Consider the following 18,318-nt stretch of genomic DNA (forward strand, 5'->3'; position numbering starts at 1 on the left):
ACAAACTCTGAAGAGAAAAGAAACCCCTCTACAAGAGCGAGGTCTTTGGATGGCCTCGTGTATCTCACACACAGACCATCTGTCAAACGTTCTCTGTTCTACACACAGAGATGAAAAGACACCTTGTGTTTTGCTGCGAGTCAGCAAGGTGTTTGCATTAAGAGCTTTCATGGCCTTTTTTTAAAAACAAAGAATTTTGCTCAGGCTTTGATGTTTTGCGCGTTGTAACTCTTCAAAAAGAAGGGCAGGATTGATGTCGACTACCTCAGTCTTACAAGAAGTTATTCCTTTCAAAAAGCCCTCTCGTTCAGTTAAACATAAAACATAAATTGTGTAACATATTGTATTAATTAGCTGGCGAGGATTGCACAGCCGGCTCGAACAGATGTACCTGTGGCTCTGTAACAATAGGCTGTAATGTGTTTCCGTGAGAGAACGAGGAGCATCCAACCCAATGAAAGACATTTAATCAACATTCATGTCCTCCTCGAGTTGAATTTTCACAACTTCATCTAATGTCATCATCAGGCAAAAGTGTGATAGGGTTAAAATGTGTTGTTTAGAGAGGTTTCAGTACCAGCATCGGAAATGCCTGGGAAACTGTCAAAAACACAATTTTTTGCATCGGCGAGTACGAAAAATAAATGTTTGCGATTAGAAATGATTACATGCACCCACTACATTCAAAACTGCAATTTAGTTTTTCAGGTAATCACTTGTTCTTTGCCGCTCCAAAACAGCAGTTGCGCTGCACAGCCATTGACAAGTACTGTTTTTAGAGCGGCAAAGGGGAAGTGATTTCTGGTAGTGTGGCATTAGCCACAGCTACTTAAACAGTGGCTGCACTTTAACAGCTATTTGCAAAAAGTAATGGTTGTGTTTTCCTCAATGTATTTTACAGTCAACTGTTCACCCTGAGCCAGGACATATAACGACGACAGCCATCATCACTTCAATACAGGGCCGGTACATACAGCCGTTAAATATGTTATATAAGTTGTTATGTCTTTAATATTATATCAGTACTCGGCTGATACAGAAAGTCCAGGCATCAGAATCAGTATCTGTATTTTGTGTTCAGAAGGGCTACGTGCTAAACCAAGGAGGTGAGCATGGTAAAGATTAAACCTGCTAAACATCAGCATACTTCCACTGTGCGAATGTTAGCATGCTGAGGTCAGGCTTTACATCAAATCACCCTCAGGGCTGTTTATATGGCTGCACACCCTTAGTCTTGTTGGGTCATATTTGTGCCAAATCCTCTTTTTCTCTTCATATTGATTTGCAAACAACAGATTCATGCACTCATCTCTCTTCCACCTCGGTGTTCTGCTCATCATCAGATGGTCAAACCTCAACCACTGCTGCTTACCTCACTCCCCTCTATTGGGTTTTAATGAAGGCAAACTCAAGATTAAGTTGTTTTGAGATACATTTTGTCTGATACATAATAATACTACTTCAACTAATAATAATAAATGTTACTGAAGTAGCACTTTTCATACATAAAATTAAGGTAAAAGTGCTTTTCAATAAAATCAAAGACATGAAATAAGATAGATAAGATAATAATAAGAAAGACTTAGGATAAAAGCCTAAAACTAGAAAAAGGAATAAAAAGAAGTAGAAAGGATACAATTAATTAAAAGCAAGAACATAGAAATTGGTCTTGAGTTGTTTCTGAAAACTAACAACAGAAGAAGCTTGTCTGATGAGTGGTGGGAGTTTGTTCCAAACCTTTGGTGCATAGCAACAGGAAGCTGCTTCCCTAAACATTTTGGTCGTTCATTTTTGGGATGTTTAGCGAGCCTGCGGTAGAAGACCTCAGGGAACGGTTAAGAACACACTACAATAAACAATCAGAAATGTACGAGGGTGCTGTACCATAACTTGGAGAAATAATGATTTTTATTGTGGCTCATGAATGCTGCAACATCATCACATCACTATTGTATGATTGCAAAAAAATAAAATAAATACAACTTACAACCAAACCTGTTTTGACCTCAATGAAATGTTACACAAATTATCACACCCCTATCCTCTGGCACGCCATTTCCAGATCTACTGAAGGGACAGAGAGGACGGAAGGGCAAAAAGATAAATCTTCCGGTTTCCTCCAGCTTACGCGAGTGAGTGAGAGAATAAAATGGAGAGATGGTGTGTTTTATGTGTTATCTGAATGGAAGCTAGAAGTTATGCAGGTGCAGATTATTAAAACAGATCTTTCCCCACATTAGGGAAAATAACGCGGAGTAATGGAAGTTAAGCAGTGAATGACTTTTCCAATTATTGCAGTGTGAAAGGAGTCTGGTCTTCAATAGTGCAGGCTTATGGCAAATTAGAGGAGCCATTCTCCCCGGAGGTAACAATGGAATGACTCGCCCTCCGCACTCCCCGTCTTCCAGGCAGAGAGAATGAAAATAAGGCAGCCATTGTGGCGGCAGACAAAGAGCGGACACACCCCCCTAAGCTTTGCTTTAGCGGGGTTAAGGTGTTAGGGCTGCCATCTCACTATCACCCCTCTCTCTCTCTCTCTCTCTCTCTCTCTCTCTCTCTCTCTCTCTCTCTCTCTCTCTCTCTTTCCGTGAGGGGATTGATTAAATTGTGAAATCGGCAGTGTGATGGATGCATGAATGACTTCTCCAGTTGCTCCCTATTGGCTTTGACAAGGACAATATCAAGGACCCCCACCCCCCAGTTATTGCCCCCTTTCCTCCCTTGTCCCTTCATCCCCAGGAGACCCAATCTGGGTAATTAGAGTGAGGAGTGTTGGAGAGAGAGAAAGAGAGAGAGAGTGGGGGTGACAGTGACATGAAATATGCTGCTATAGCATTTTTCCCAGCCATTTACTCGCCCAGCCAAACTCCATATATATATACACACGCACAATTCTGCTTCGTCCACTTTTCATACACCACTATCACCCTCCTCTTCCAACACCCTCCCTCTCTTTTTCTTCTTCTTCTTCTCTCTTTCTACATCTATCAGGCTGCGGTGGAGATGAGAAATGCGGACTAGAGCGAAAATGAAGGGAAGTAAAGAGAGAGGAGAGTGAGAGCTAGGGGGGAGAAAAAAACCCTAAAAACTGTGAATTGACTGCATCAGCAGAACTCTGTGGCGGAGCATGAGCCGTTTGGCCGGAGAACTGGAAACAGGAAGTGTGGAGAAGTTGCCAGGACTTTGAGTGGACATCCGTCTGGCAGGATGGATCTACAGTACAACAAAAAAAACAACCTAAGAGGATAAAGCTTTTCCCCCTTGACCAGACATATGACCTCTGTGGGATTCTGTGCCGTAAATTGTATTTTTTTCATCGTAGTCAGAGAAACATCCACTTACGTCATTGCGCACACACACACACACACACACACACACACACACACACACACACACACACACACACACACACACACACACACACACACACACACACACGCAGTGGACACAGCGCTGAAGGGGTGTCTGGACGGGAGAAGCATGCAGTACACTCATCCCAGCCTACAGGGACAAACACTCTGGAGGTATCACGAGGTAAACAGATGTCTAAGGACCCAGATGCGAGTACGGAGGCGAGGGAGGAAAGGTGTTGCTGGTGGAGGCGGGAGCAGTGTGCACGTTTGATGTCGACTGGAAGCCTGACAAAATGGGCCGCTCCCTGCCAAGCCTGCCCCTGCCAAGCACAGGCAGAAACTGAAGAGGGGCTGGACCTTGCCATGCTGCTGCTGGGTGTTTTGAAAAGTTGCACACGCACACCAGCACAAAGACACACTCGCTCATGTACATACACACGCACACGCGCACGCACACAATCCCAGTGCAGCCCTCTAAGTGTGTGTCAGAATGTTTCCCAGGATGTTCTGGCTCCCACTAACCAAGCGAGGGATTCAGCTTGGCAAACTCCACCTCAGCAAGAGTCCAGCTGTCATCTTGACAAATGAACCTTGGATGAGTGAGGAGGTGTGTGTGTGTGTGTGTGTGTGTGTGTGTGTGTGTGTGTGTGTGTGTGTGTGTGTGTGTGTTTGTGCAGCCCAGCCATGCATGTGTCTGTGGATTCAAGCCGGTGTATTTTCTGCTGGAGCGTAAGCATATGTGTCATGAGAACGACATGCAGATGTCTGGTGTACATGTGGTTTCTGCTTTTTCAGAAGCAGCCGACATGTCAGTTGTGTTGATTGATTGATACGGATCAGGAAATTGATCAGAACCAGCCGTGGTCAGTTTCTCATCCCGGAACTCATCAGGAAAAAAAATCGCCGAAAATCAGGAACTGCCGCACCCTAACCCTAACCCTCCCTGGCCACTTGGCTTTAAAAAAAAAACTAAAACGGACTACACAGCGACCAGTACAAATCACCTTATATAAAGAAGCGCTTTGCACAGCCTCAGATGAACCATAAAATAATCCCCCTGCATGCCGCGATGCCAGGTGCTGTGCAACGAGCTATGCATCATTCTGGTTTTATTAACAATGTGGGATGTTATAGCTTTTATAGAGCGTTAGGAGGAAATGTTCCTTTCTCCTGGAAATGAAGAGCAAATAAAAATGTGGAAAGCAGCATCGGGGAATATTGGCCAGAAATAGTTTACTTCACTCACGACTGAGAAGCGAACGAGGAAGCCACAAAACTAAAAGACAAGTTATAAAAACACCGGCAACTTTTTATTTGGGTGCTAAAGTGTTTACCTTTAGGATAAACGCATTCACAGCGGTGATGCACTGTACGCCTGCTTGTACCGGATCTTTATGTGTTTGTGCTCCTGCATGTCTCTGGGTATGTATGAGCTCAGGGGACGTTTACCACTATACAAAAACACCATCACCCCATGACAGTATCCATTATGCTTGCATGAAAAGATTCCGACTGGGGCCTTTCATCGTAAATGACAAAGTAAATAGGATCTGAATTTTTCTGTCGCAAGCCTCGATTTTTGATTTCCCCCTCAAATTTTTACCTCCAGGAAAGAAAGAACCAAAGAGAGGAAAATGGAAAAAATACAAGCACATTAGGTGAGATTAGAATTTACCTCACACGACTTTCATTCAAGTGCTTCAATTCAATCTCATGCTCAAGGACTGCCCCCCCCCCCCGCAATGGCTCTTTTCTCCCATTTCCTCTAAACGCAGTTTTTTTATGTTGAATCAGATTGTTATTTTGTCTCTCGACCAGGCAAACGTGAGGTGGGAGGAAAGAATTACCTGATGGGTCGGACGCATTTATCTGCATGTCTTCTCTGTCTGTCTGCTCTGCTTTCCATTTTGTCCCGCTGTCTGTCTGTCTGTCAGCCCGTCCTCTCCGTTCGACCGACCTTGTCTCATATCGCCAACAATCACTGCCACCCACAGCCCCTCACTTCATCACTGGTCCCCACCTCCCCGAGTCCCCTTCCGAATATCTTTCTTCCAATTTCACTGCACATTATTTTTTCATGTCTTCTGAGGAATAGATTCTTGGCTCTCCTTCATCCCACTGATCCGCAGGGTCGCCGAGGCCAACCTCCCGGGGAACCAGACAGAGGCTGTTTGTTAAGCTGTTATTTATCTCCTTCATAAAGTCCTCCTCATCTCCTATTAAGGAGCCCAGAACTGTTGCCCTTGACTCACATATAACTCTTGTGTCTTTTGGTGGGATGATTTACTGTTTAATTTAACACCAACTGAACCCAGGAGGGAGCCCGCCTGGTGCTGCCTGATGTCATATCTGAGAGGAATGTGGTGGGGGGGATTTGTGAACATGTGTGTGTGTGAATGCTGTCTGAGCGAGTGTGAGCGAGTGGGTGGCTGAGGCGGAGTTTTTCTCTTGTTTGTTTTGTTACTGTTAAGCCTAAGTCGTGGCGGCTCTGGGCCTGGATGTGCACAACCCGGCCGCGGCTGGATTTTCTTCTCTCTAGCCGAGTGCGACTGATGAACATGTTTACCGGGACTTCACGCCACTAATTTCAAAATAATGAGATATTAAACTGTGAAAATTACATTTCAGTCTCACTTCCCCGAACACAAAAGGGAAAACAAAGGCCAAACTGCTGTTGACAAATGCACAAATGTAGTAACAATTTGTTTTCCTCATCAATACCGGTAGATTAGGAGACTCCATTTCCTGGGGCTGATAGATGTAATTATATTGATCTCACTAATTTCATTAGGAGGAAAGGAAATGCAGTTCATAAAGTATTTTGCGCCGAGACAAAAGGTGTGGCCCTCGGGAAAACAGTAGATCATTGAGGGGGGGGGGGAGACAAGACTCTGGAGTGTCAAAGAATACATGAAGCTATTCCCTTCATATTTCATGAATGCCCTGGATCGCCTCCTTGCTTGAGATATTAATGCAGCCTCAGATGCTCACCTCTTCTCTTAAATACCCGAGTCTCACACTATTCGGAAAATGGTCTGATGTTTTATTAATCACCTGACCTGTCAGAACGGACGGCGGTGAGCATGCCTCTCCATCACAAAGACTCCATTAGCAGGAGTAACAATGTAAAGCACTCTCGACTTCCTCCCACTAGCTATTCAACTTCATCCCTGTATAGTCACAAGAGCAGTTATTTTTAGTGAAATGAATGAATAGTCGTCATATGTGAACACTTCAACTTTACACTTATGTGTGAGGGGGATGATCTACTTGTGCACATGCTGAGCACTTAAGAAGTCAGGCGATGTTTTTTTCGATAAATGTGTTATTTGAATGTAGAAAGCTGAAATATCGTTTGTATCCGTAGCAAAGTTCATTGCAATGAAGCGAATCATTTTATATATAAGTTTCACTAAGGTTTCGCGCTAAAAGGAGAAGCGAGGTGATCAGAAACATATACCTTATGATTCCTAACACATCTCTACATCGTCGTCAATTGGTACAAAACGCTGCTGCTGGGATTATTACTGGTTACGGACTCCAGTCTCGCTGCTGTTTGTTTTCGCATTGATTTTAAGATTCTGTTGATGAAGCAGATCCAACGTCGCCGTAGCATCAGTGGAGCACGGCTAAAAAAGAAGACCAGCAAATATCAAATATTTGGCCCGGGTGATTTGCGGTGTCAGCTGGAATAAAAGTCAAAGCTGGGGTTTGGAAGAAGGAGTACCTTATGTGAATTCCTGAGGAAGTGAAACCAAACAAAAAAAGCCAAGAGTTTAAAGTGGCCAAGATGTTTTACTGAGTAAAAACAAAGAAGGAATCAAGTGCTGACACGGCTGTTTGTGCTTTTTTCCCCCCAGAGTGGACCAAGGTCTCTCGCTCCTTTTTCCTCCCTCTTCAAACTTTACAGGAGGTCCACCCATTTCTGAAAGGAGTATATTGTTTCCTCTATTTACTTCCCCTGGCCAATGAAGAGAGAGCGTGTGTGTTGGAGGACGTACGGCTGCCAAGAAAGAGACTTCAGCAGTTCACGAGAACATCGAAAGAATGCAAGACAAAACACGGCCCCGAACAAAGTCCTCTTGAATACATATACACCGGTGCACATCCTGTACAGTGCATGTGTTTGATAGACTTAGTGTAGCCACACATTTAAGTGTTTTCACAGCCGGAATTTATTTAGCCCCGAGAACTCTGCAGTCCGACATTCATAAAACGTTCCATATGGGCAGCGATGTGGTTTCCCAGTGACCGAGCTCTGGATTGGACTGTGATCCTTAAATACTCGCATCCCAGCGTTTCACCATCCTGTGGCTTCTCTGGTCGACTAGGTTATAAAAAAAAACACACACACACACACACACATACACTATGGAGTCCTATTTTTCTAGCTTAGCTTTTTCTCCTCTTTGTTCGGGGATAAAGCAGAAATGCGAACAAACAAAAAACCCCGAACAATGAGCATTTACAAAGGCAACAACGCAGCACATACGCTTTACAGAACCTTTATTTGCCGCCTGTGCAGGACAAGTAATTTCTCTCTGTGCCCGTGTGTGCATATGTATGTTTGTTTGTCATCGAGCGTGCGTGCGTGTGCTTGTCTCAGCGGGAGGGAGTGGAAAAGGATGAAGCGGGCAGACTTGAGCTGTGCAGTGCTGGTGTTGGCCGGGCGGTGGGGTGGCAGATGCCAGAAGCCTTCATTAGACTCGAGGGAGGAGGCTGTGAATGGCATTTCTCCGGGAAGTCTATCAGACCTAAACACAAACACAGACGTGCCTCTAATCCTGGTCTAGCCCTACACTCCCCTCTCTTGCTCCTTTTCCTTTCTCTCTGTTGCTCTCTCTTGTTCTCAATCATACCCAAACCTTTTTGTCCCCCCCCCCCCCCGCCCTCAAATTCTCCAATTCAATCAGCTCCAGCTCACTTGTACAGTATGTTGCTTTTTGTTCCTTCCTTTTCTCTCCGTTGTTTTTGTTGTTGCCGTGTCTGTCAGTGAAGCGGAGCAGTCATTAATCACCAGTAAACGTACGCGGAGGAGAAAGCAGACACCCCGGGGGGGGAGTTCTCTCATTCTGCTCGAAAAATGCTTTTTTTTCGCAACATGCTCAATGGAGAAAGATGTGGAAAGTGGAGCACAGGTGCTGCAGCGAGAACAATAAACATGACCAGATGCACTGCAACACACACCGAGTAAGATGCAAATGCTTAACATGCCGGCTGCAAAGCTGCTTCCAGGAAGTAAATACAGACAACACATAACAGACATAAATGGCTTGTCGATAAAAGTCCAGGATATCAAACGAAACTAACACTTTCTCTTCATATCAGTCAATACAGGGCTTTAGACAAGTACCCATTTATTTGGCTTATTGCTCTCACTGCTGCTTTTTCACTCTATGGTATTCCTGTCAATATAATGCCCTGTGATTATTGAAAAGTGCAGCTGCACTTTATCAGGATATCTGGCTTCTGTGTCTCAAGGACACGCAGCAGGTGGGAAGAAAAGATCCTTCCAAAGAGATATTATCCAATAAAGCAACAGTTTAGCTGAAGTTGGAGAGATCTTCACGTCCCTTAATCCAAGCTCTAAAAGTAATGTCTTCTTTGTCACAATCTTATTACTGTTATACTTAAGTGTTTTTTTATCATATTAAGAAAAAGGTAGAAATGAAGAGTGAAGACGGAGGAAAAAAATTGCAATGAGTGTGAACAATTACCTGAGAATTGATGGTGAGAATGTAGAGAGAAACAGAGCCTGTGAGGGATCATTTTCCTAACGATTAGCTGTTCCCATGGGAAAGAACATCACATTTTATTAACTGTTAATAATTGACGATTTGGTAAATTGCCATGACAACAGCTGTTATTCTGACTATGTGAATGTAGATTTCTCTAAAAAAGAGTGTTCATGCTTTCCAATTTATTGTATGATACAAATAGTCTGATATCAATGATACCACGACATCATCTGCATCTGCAACTCAGACATGACAAAACCACATCTCTCCTCCCTCATACTCTCTCACAGACCAGAGTCAGTGAACAGCAAAATGACAAAGTTGGTTAACGGGACCAACATGTATTCACACTCTCATCTTGTCCCTTGCCTAGATAGTTGTTTCATCGAGGTCTTGCTCACTTTTTCTGCTGACGCTTGATCTAATAGGGGGTTAAGGGAGCTGAGTGGTGGAGGGGGATGGTTACGTTGAGTCTTTATTTACCCGAGCAAAAGAAATCGATGTGTCTCAGCCGTAGGAGAAGTGCGCGGATCAATGCAAGGTTTCAAAAAAGCCTCTGTGAAAAATCGATGTCCCTTACATGCTATTGATGGCTGTTTGGCTGCAGAAGAAAGAGAACGACATAGAACAACTGTTTATTGTGAAAAATGATGCCCCGCACCCTTTGTTTGAGTCTTTCTGGAGCTCTTCTTCCCTTTGTTTTCTCTAGAACAGTCGAGCGTTGCTGTTTCCTCTCCATTGCTTTCTTAGCATTTTCACTTTTTGGAACAAGTTACACACTACTCACTGTCAATTATTGTAACGGACCATTGCAGTAGTGAAACAGGTGCTACATCCAACAAGGCTTAATATTAACCCTTTGAGTTGCACCGTGCACACTAAATCTCCATGTGCAACGGAAAAGGCGCAAGTGCCGGAGCAATTATTTCAGTGCTGCTATTAATAAATCGGAGTCGATATAATTTCTCTTTGAGCTTTGACACTGTCTTGGCTTTAGAGCACGATGGGAGTACAGTGCTGCCAAGACTTTACCGGAGCAGTCAACATCTCCCTCGAGCCATGTCAGGCTGCGGAGCTCAGGGGCCAGTCAGTGGGGCCTCTGTCCTGACACCTGCCCGATCCTGTGCCGGCCTGATCAAAGCGACAGTGCTGCAGACCTGCGGAGATGCAGGTGAGGGCTGCTGTCACCCCCCGCCTGTCCAACTGATGGCAACTTGGTCAGGGCAGGGAGGAAAGCGGCGGGATGGCGAGTAAGGCCGCCGCCTGCTTGTCACTCACTGCTCTGCCGGATGACAGGACGGCCCATTAGGATGGGGACTGACATCACAGGCCATTAGGGGAGCCATCACACAGCCGAAGCACTCGGAGCGCTGAGCCTCACACGGAAACACTGTACGCTCCGTTTTGAAACGTGGTTCATATCATTATTAAAATAGCAATTAACGTTTTGAAGACATTGAAAAAAATCGGTCTTCACCTTTCCTTGGATTTTGTTGTTGTTTTGAGTACGATTTTAAACTGAGGGAATTGAAACAGACGCACGTAAGCCTCAATTATCCAAAGAAGAGCAACGAGGTTATAAAACTGGACTAAACACATAAACAACAAGTGAAGCAAAATCATCCACATGCCATTCACCCCCCCCCCCCCAGAGCTGTCTCCTTGTTAAAATCACTAGCTCTCAGTTCGGCCCTGCCTGCCCTCCAGTCATCATTAAAGAGAAAGACGGGAACCTGAGAGCCCAACAGAGGCATCAACACGCATCACTTCTCCTTTTGCTCTGAACGCTCCGGTCTCAGCGATCCACCAGCCCCTGACGGACCTGTTTACTGCACAGAGTGGATTGTTTTTGGTAGCTCACTATACTTCCAAATGTTCCTTTGATTCGTCTTCTCCAGGCTCCGTCGCTCTCTGGTTCGGACTCAACCGTGGAAGCAGCAGAACCCGTCTGGCCGGTTTACGGCTGGGTGTCGCTCTTCTGAGGGGCTCAGCGGGCTTAAGAAACGAGTGCCACACTGCGCCGGGCTGATGGGATGCGTTCCAGCAGCAGACCCACTTCAACTCCAAATACAAAAGACCTACAAACTCTCTCCTCTTTGAAATAAAAAATAAAAAAAAGTTTCCCTCAAGCAGCTCCCCGGGCATTTCCCTGGGGATTGGATGAAACCCGGCTGAAAAACAAAGAACAGAAACAAAACAAGACAAAAAAAAAAAAAAAAAAACACAGAGGAAGAAAATAACTGCCTCTTTTGCACAATTTAAGACCCCAAAGAGATAAACTGTGAGAGTTTTGTAAACAGCGAGGAAAAGCTGATGGCTACATATTCCAGATAAAGGAGGGAAGGAAAGTGGGAGCAGGGAAAAGCAGCGGTCTCCAGGAATGATGGTTTTTGATGAATTACAGCGTGCACCACAAGCTTAGAGTCGGGAGCTTCGCTACGAGACAGACAAACTGCACTTTCTGTTATGACAGAACCTCTGACTTCCAAGCACTGTGCAGCTCAAGCTTTTCACATAGCAACACATTTACAAACCTTTGTTTACTGGGTTTTTTTCTCTCTTACAGCCTCAACCACTAACCTTCACCATGTCGAATTTATATTATATTTATATACACAAATCAAAACTAGCAGTTTTGAAGAAATGAAATTTGCTGTGATAAAAGTCGGTCGTTGTCGCCGCGTTACGATCTTGAATGCTAAGCGAGAGCCGGTTTGTGGAGCTGTGATTACAGGCGCCAGCAGCTGAGGTGTTGCTACTTGTAAATTCCCTGTATTGTGTAGACATGGATGCACACAGGGACACACATGCAGGGTGAGGATGCAGTCGGGTCCTTTGTCACGTTGTTACCTGTGATTTATTTCAGTTTTAATGTCCTTATGGGGGTGCAGAGGAATAAACCCCTGTCCTGCTCTTTTGAGCCGGAGAACGGCGGCTTTTCATACTTTCTCTCTATATCTCACTGGAGGCCCAGAGTTATGGCTTCAGTAAAGATCCTGTGACAAATTCTATTGTTATGGAGCGGCTATAAAAATGGAATTGAACTTCGTGCAACCTTTCTGAAACGGCCTGATAAAGGGAAGAAAAAGATGCACAAAAGAGCAGAAATAATCATTTGTTTCCCCGTGAACCCGCTGGACCTCGCACGGTGGGAGAACTTCGCCTGAGCTCGGCCTGTGAATGACGGGGGAAACTTCTCAGGGCCAAATCCAGGGCTGTTTAAATACCGTAAGATTTTTTGTGGCTATAATTACATCAGGGGGGGGATGTGGAGAACCAAACCAGTTATTCTAATGCACTTTTGTTCAATATCAAAGTCCATCACACGTCCCCAATCAGCATTAGCCGTGAAGTGCCCTCAAGACATCCCAGCTGTAAATTCAGAACAAATCAGCGACGCGGCCCATCAGGTCTGTCACTTACGCTGACGAGCATCTGAGGGAACGGTCCTCGAGAATTCTCCGCCACGTTGATTGGTGGGATCACCCAGTCCCTCTTCTGCCGCCGCAGACCCTTGGAGCCGTTCCGGCCAGACCCTGAGAACATGACGACAGGAGGCGGGGCCTGGAACGCGTCCGTCTTCTCTTTTCTCTCAGCGACTTCTCCGTCTTGCTTTGTGACCTTTAAAAACAAGAAAAAGGCTTTTACTCAGCAGGCAGGACGTGCTTCTTTTTTTTTATGAAAACAGTAACTGATGTGTCTCTTTCAGTCTGGATGTAGAAATTGGCAGAACAGCAAGAAAAACAACAACATTCAAGGCTTGTGAATCCAGTTGAAATGACACATCTAATGAATTTGTGATGCGTGAATCCATTGAGATTTTTAGGACTCGGTCATTATGAATAAGTGTCATTCAGATACTTAGTGGTTAGTCCTACACCAACCTATAGGGAAGTGAAGTGGTCTGTATCTCTAATGCTCTGCAGCAGAGCAGAACTCAAACTACGGCTGCTGACTACATCTGATCCTATTAACAACCAAACTCTGCACATACTCTCATCTCATCACGCAGCCACATGGGATACATATTTAGATAAGGGAACTGTTAGCTGGTTTAAGTAATCTATCACAGTGAATTATCTCCTAAAACTTTAGAGCTAATGTCGCTCCAAGTCTGGTTTTGATGAGTTTGTTCATTGCTGGTGAACAGGTGTATAACTCAGGGGAAGGCAGATAAATGTGGTCTGACAATAACTGCAGGGAGGAGTGTATAAAAAGCGCCTGGCTGACCTCCAGCTGCATCATGAAAGGCATCCTGTACAGTTGTATGGTTTCTCCTGTCAATACTGCTTGTGAAATAGAAATGCAAGTATACATCATTTGTTTCTGCAACCTACAGTATTTCTGTTATCTCCACAGCTGAAGAGAATACATGGTGTTACTATGGAAACAAAAGTGCACGGTGTACATCCTGCATTTGAAAGATCTAATAGAACCGACTCGCACACACATTCACTCATTCTGCCCAAAGGCATAAACTCGACATTCAACCTAATTATCGTTTTCAGAACAAACTGTGACTGGTGCATTCATTAAGAACAGTTAAGTTTTAGATTTAACAAATTGGGTTATTTCGTAAAGTCAAGGGATAAATTCCTTGAAGATTCCTCTAGTCACACATAATAAAAGATACAGGAAAACAAAAGATTTGAAATGAGTGTATGTAGTAAATAGACAATTCTGTATGATAATGATGCTTAAGAGTGGAATAGCTAAAGGCAACAAATGGGCAAGAACTGGAGAAAGGTTATATAATTCATACTTTAACCATTTTGCTCAATTAGCTGGAACTACATGGCAATCATGAAATTAATTAAAGTAACTCAGTTTTCTGGGTCTATAAATGTCCTGAGTTCTGAAAACAAGAACTTAACTGTGGTACAAATGTACACACACTTCTCTGCAGGTGCATTGAGCTCTCAATACTTAGTTCACAATTAACACTAGAACAGATGTAAATCAGTAATTATTATTATTTTTAAGGTTAGAGCAAGTCTTACACATAAACCTGGGTTATTGTCTTCTAAATGAATGTGTCACATATTTTGACTATTTTGGTCCTATCAGGATTGAGGGATTTTGCCTGTAGCAAAGCTTAGGCTAGTTTAATTAGCTGAATGATGAATAATGAGACCGAAGACCCCGCCGGCACATTCAAGTCAGCAGCGGTCTGAACCTCCTCTGTTGTTGAGTGTGATATCGGAAATAAGCCTCAACTACAAACTCACTGAAATGCTCAGTTATTTGCACCCACACTCTAACTGGGACTGGGTAAACCATCTCAAACACAGCAGCATGGAAATGGGAGAACGCTGCACAGCTGAAGTAGGAAGCCTCAGTTCCTCGAGGCATAACGATCTACTGTTTGGATTGTGCCAACTAAACAACAAACACAATGTGTTAAATCAAATGATATCGATCATTTGTGGCATCGTGCATCACACCTGAGCAGCACAGAACTGTAAAGTGTGCGCACACAGGTGTGAATTCTGAATTATTTCTATGTATGCATGTGCACATATATAAATATATATATATATATATCTACAAAAGAGACCATAAACTTCAGACTTTGTCATTGACACCGACTATAAAAATCCTATTAACAGAGATCAAGTCTCAGGGTGGATTTACAGCCCCTCTCAACAGACAGTGACAGCTGAATCACAGACACATACTTCAATCATACAGTATTCTCCCATCATGCACTTCCCTCACACGCTCCCTGCAGGCAGAGAGAAATTACCACCACAAACCTGTCTGTTTGAAAGATGCTCAAATAAGGAATTTGAAAGGAGCCCATTTTCAATCTCCTCATGAACATTAACTCACGCGTGAGTCACAGGAGCTACATCAAATCCTGAAAAGTATCAAGCATATCACCGACTTAACATAACGTCCTTCTGTGGAGATGCTGCAGAAATACATTAACGGGAACTACAGGGAATCTACTTCATTATAGATGCTTCCAGGGTGGGTAGAAACAAACAAAAGTCATTGAAAATACAGTAAGAGAGCTTTAATTGTGTAGCCCAGGGCAACGGAGTGTAGATAATCAGATGTTGCTTCTTACGCTCGAGTTTATTAGACATATTTACACCTCTCGTCAAGGTTAGGTAGGGTCTACCGTTTCACCAGGCTCATTTCTCAACTAGCATGCCGCGTGTCCCAGGGGATGCAGTAGATGTGCAGTATAGATATATATAAAGGTTATTTTAAATTGACATTCCGGGGAGTTGTTCTACAGAAAGTTTACCAACATATCTCAAGGTTACGAGGCAGAAAAAAAACATGTCAAGAATTCAGTCACGAACATCTTTGCTGAAGCAATGCATCAGTTGCACTCTCGGTCTCAATCACATTTCCCTGAGCCATCCCCTCGCTCCCGTGCTCCACCCTGCCCTTCTCCTCCACTGTTATTGTTTTCCCTCCGTCTCTCCTCCCAGTCAGCGCTGACAACTCGTCTCGATAACAGCGATTCCTCATGCACTGGGGCTGTGTTCGACTGATGGCGCACCACAAGGTAAAACAGCAGCCATAGAAGTTCACCTGTTCCAAACCTTCCTCCCACCGCGCCCCAGCACATTCTCAATTCCTGCCTTTGTCATGTCTGCCTCCGGGGCAGGAATAAAAAAATAATATATTTCCATCCATTCATTCAACCTTTGTTTATGCAGGCTGGTCCAATAAAAGCAGTTTACGACCTGAGTTAGATAAACATTTAAATGTGTACAACTGCAAATAAAGTATGAGGGTAAAACAGGGAGAGGTTTAAAAGGGTTGTCAAAGTAGCAGTGAACACAGCCGTATTAATTCAGAGCCTAGTCAACCGAAAACATCAGCGCATCCTTCAGAACGAGACGTTGCAGGAATGTGGACTCTGCATTCAAATGTGTAAACATCTACCAGTGACTCGTTTTTATGCAGCAGTGTTTTGTGTTTGGGGAAGAGCCAGGTCGGGAACTGTAGTAAAGCAGTGAGATTCACCATAAATGAGAGGTTCAAGATGGGCTGTTTTCTTAGATAGCTTTAAAAACACAGTTACATATATTATTCCGTATGATTCTGATGATGTTAAAATTCTGAAACTGAAGCAAACTCTCATCGCTGCCACTACTTCAGATGCAGCCTGTTGAGTTTAAGTAAAAGATCGACATACTTCTTTTAAAAGCTGAGGAAAAAACACTGTTTTTAAGGTAAAAATAATATTAGATTTTATACTTGAGTGCACATGTAATGCAAATAATTACCAGGACACAACACAAAAGGGTAATTTAAAATACAAGTGCTGTTATTTTCCTCTTTCCCTGTAAAACTTCAGCAGTAGCAACCTTTGAATTACTGCGTTTACTCCCAACCGTGCACTATTAAACTAATCTCTCCAGTTATCATTTCTCTTCTAGTTGACCGAAGGAGTTTGCAGTCTATGTATTTGATTATGTGAGTGGCTGTGGGTCTTAAATCAACGGGTGGAGCGGAAGTGATTTATAGTTACATCTGACAACACGAGCAAAGGGGTTGGCCCCAGTATGAAAAACTACACAATTCTGCACTTTTTAATCAAATGCTGAAAAAAGGGCAGAACTCAAAGTGAAGAATATAGTAGTCTTGATGTATCTGTGCAAAAAAAAAAAAAAGAAGAATAGAATGAAAAGCATTGCAAGATAGAGAGTGATGGAAAAAGAAAAACATAAAACAATCGAAATTGGAAACCACTCACGAGAGATAGAGAAAATGGTTTAGTTTTTATTATGGTAAAGGAAAACAGTGCGAGCGGAGAGGAGAATATCTGTGCGTTCTCCATGTCTGTGTGTTTGCTCAACGTCTGTATGTGTTTGTGTGGACGCGAGTGTGTGTGTCTGTGTGCGAGTGGTTGGGCGTTGCCAGAAAACAAGAAAAATCTGGGCTTGTAAATTCAGGAGCATAAGAAAAAGAGGTTCAATCACCATACATTTACATACAAAGAGGCAAGTGTTTTTAATACTTTTTCCATTACTCATGTGCAATATGTACCCGTACAGTTCCCTGCCGAGCAGCTGACATTTGAGAATAAAAATAAAATACAACACAGGGGCAGGCTACACTGTTGGAAGACGTCAATGGCTTCTGGCACATATTGAAAGTTGAGGTTTCTGTACAATGCAGTCTATAAAAAGTGTTTTCTCTTTGTCTCTCTCTGTTCTCGCCTGGTCAAGGTCCCTCAGAGAGTTGGCTTGTATCTGCCAGCGGAAACAATGCTTTCAAGGCTGACTTCATTAGACGGACGCCCGGGAGAAAGGCTTTTAAGGCTGCTTTAAAGGAAATGTGTCAAGCAACCTGGCATATGGTATGTGCTGTGTGCGTTCGTGTGGGCGACTTGAGGAGTGGGTTGCAGAGCGGCATAGGCAAGGTGTTAGTGTTCAGTGTCATCAAGCAGGCGCTACATTTCAGACATGCACTCTGCGGTGCAGGGGCGCTGGAGCGCTGGTTACACTCACAGGTCCAGGTATGCGCAGTAGTAGGAGAAAATAGGCTCCACTTAGGGCAGTGGAAACAAACTGTAAACACAACTCGGACATTTCGTCATGGTTTAGGCTGCTGGCAAACAACAATCTATTTATAAATCCAGCAGCGAATTGAGATTTGGACTCGTTTCAGCTCTGATTCTGGTCCCCACCAACTCAAGAGGGTAATATATGGCCCTTCGTCAGACATTTGCATTCATCTGAAAGGTACGCAAACCACCTAAATGCCACTGAGGCAAAGCAGCAAAACATAAAATAAGTTCCAAACAGTTCTAAAATAAGTTCTCTGTGACTTCATCACTATGAGTGAGACCTATCACACACTTAGTCATGTGATTTGTGATGAATATTAAATATACAGTATCTTTCTATAATAGTAGTTTAAACAATATCTACTGTTAAAAACGAGGAAGGAGCGGAAAAATTCAACAAAGCAATCCCAGCACAGTATCTTTAAATCAACTGGTTTCCAGTGTCCAGACTGACCTTTAACTCAACTATATGAACAGTTAATTAACTGCAAAGATTAAGTTATTACAAATTAAGTAATGAGGTTTATTTTTTGGGGGATTTATATCAAAGTGCTTTAAATGATAAAAAGAAAAAACATTCAAGTAGAGAGAACTTCTGAGAGACACTTTTAAATAATACAACAATAAAATGTGGATTATAGATTAGATTATAGATGGATTATCATTATTATCTGTATTTCACTTATACATT

At 43.4% G+C, this 18,318-nt stretch overlaps 1 protein-coding gene across 3 annotated transcripts in view; it reads right to left on the reverse strand.

Annotated features, from left to right (window-relative positions):
• The window catches only part of LOC117764128 (cadherin-4-like), a 226,673-nt gene that overhangs the window by 54,404 nt on the left and 153,951 nt on the right, over positions 1-18,318 (reverse strand). For all 3 annotated transcript variants that reach the window (XM_034589666.1, XM_034589667.1, XM_034589665.1), the window contains one exon: positions 12,515-12,712. In XM_034589666.1, the coding sequence (XP_034445557.1) occupies positions 12,515-12,712 (198 nt within the window). The remainder of the gene's footprint in view (positions 1-12,514; positions 12,713-18,318) is intronic.

This window comes from Hippoglossus hippoglossus, chromosome 7, assembly GCF_009819705.1.
Source record: "Hippoglossus hippoglossus isolate fHipHip1 chromosome 7, fHipHip1.pri, whole genome shotgun sequence".
In the NCBI taxonomy this organism is placed as follows: Eukaryota; Metazoa; Chordata; class Actinopteri; order Pleuronectiformes; family Pleuronectidae; genus Hippoglossus; species Hippoglossus hippoglossus.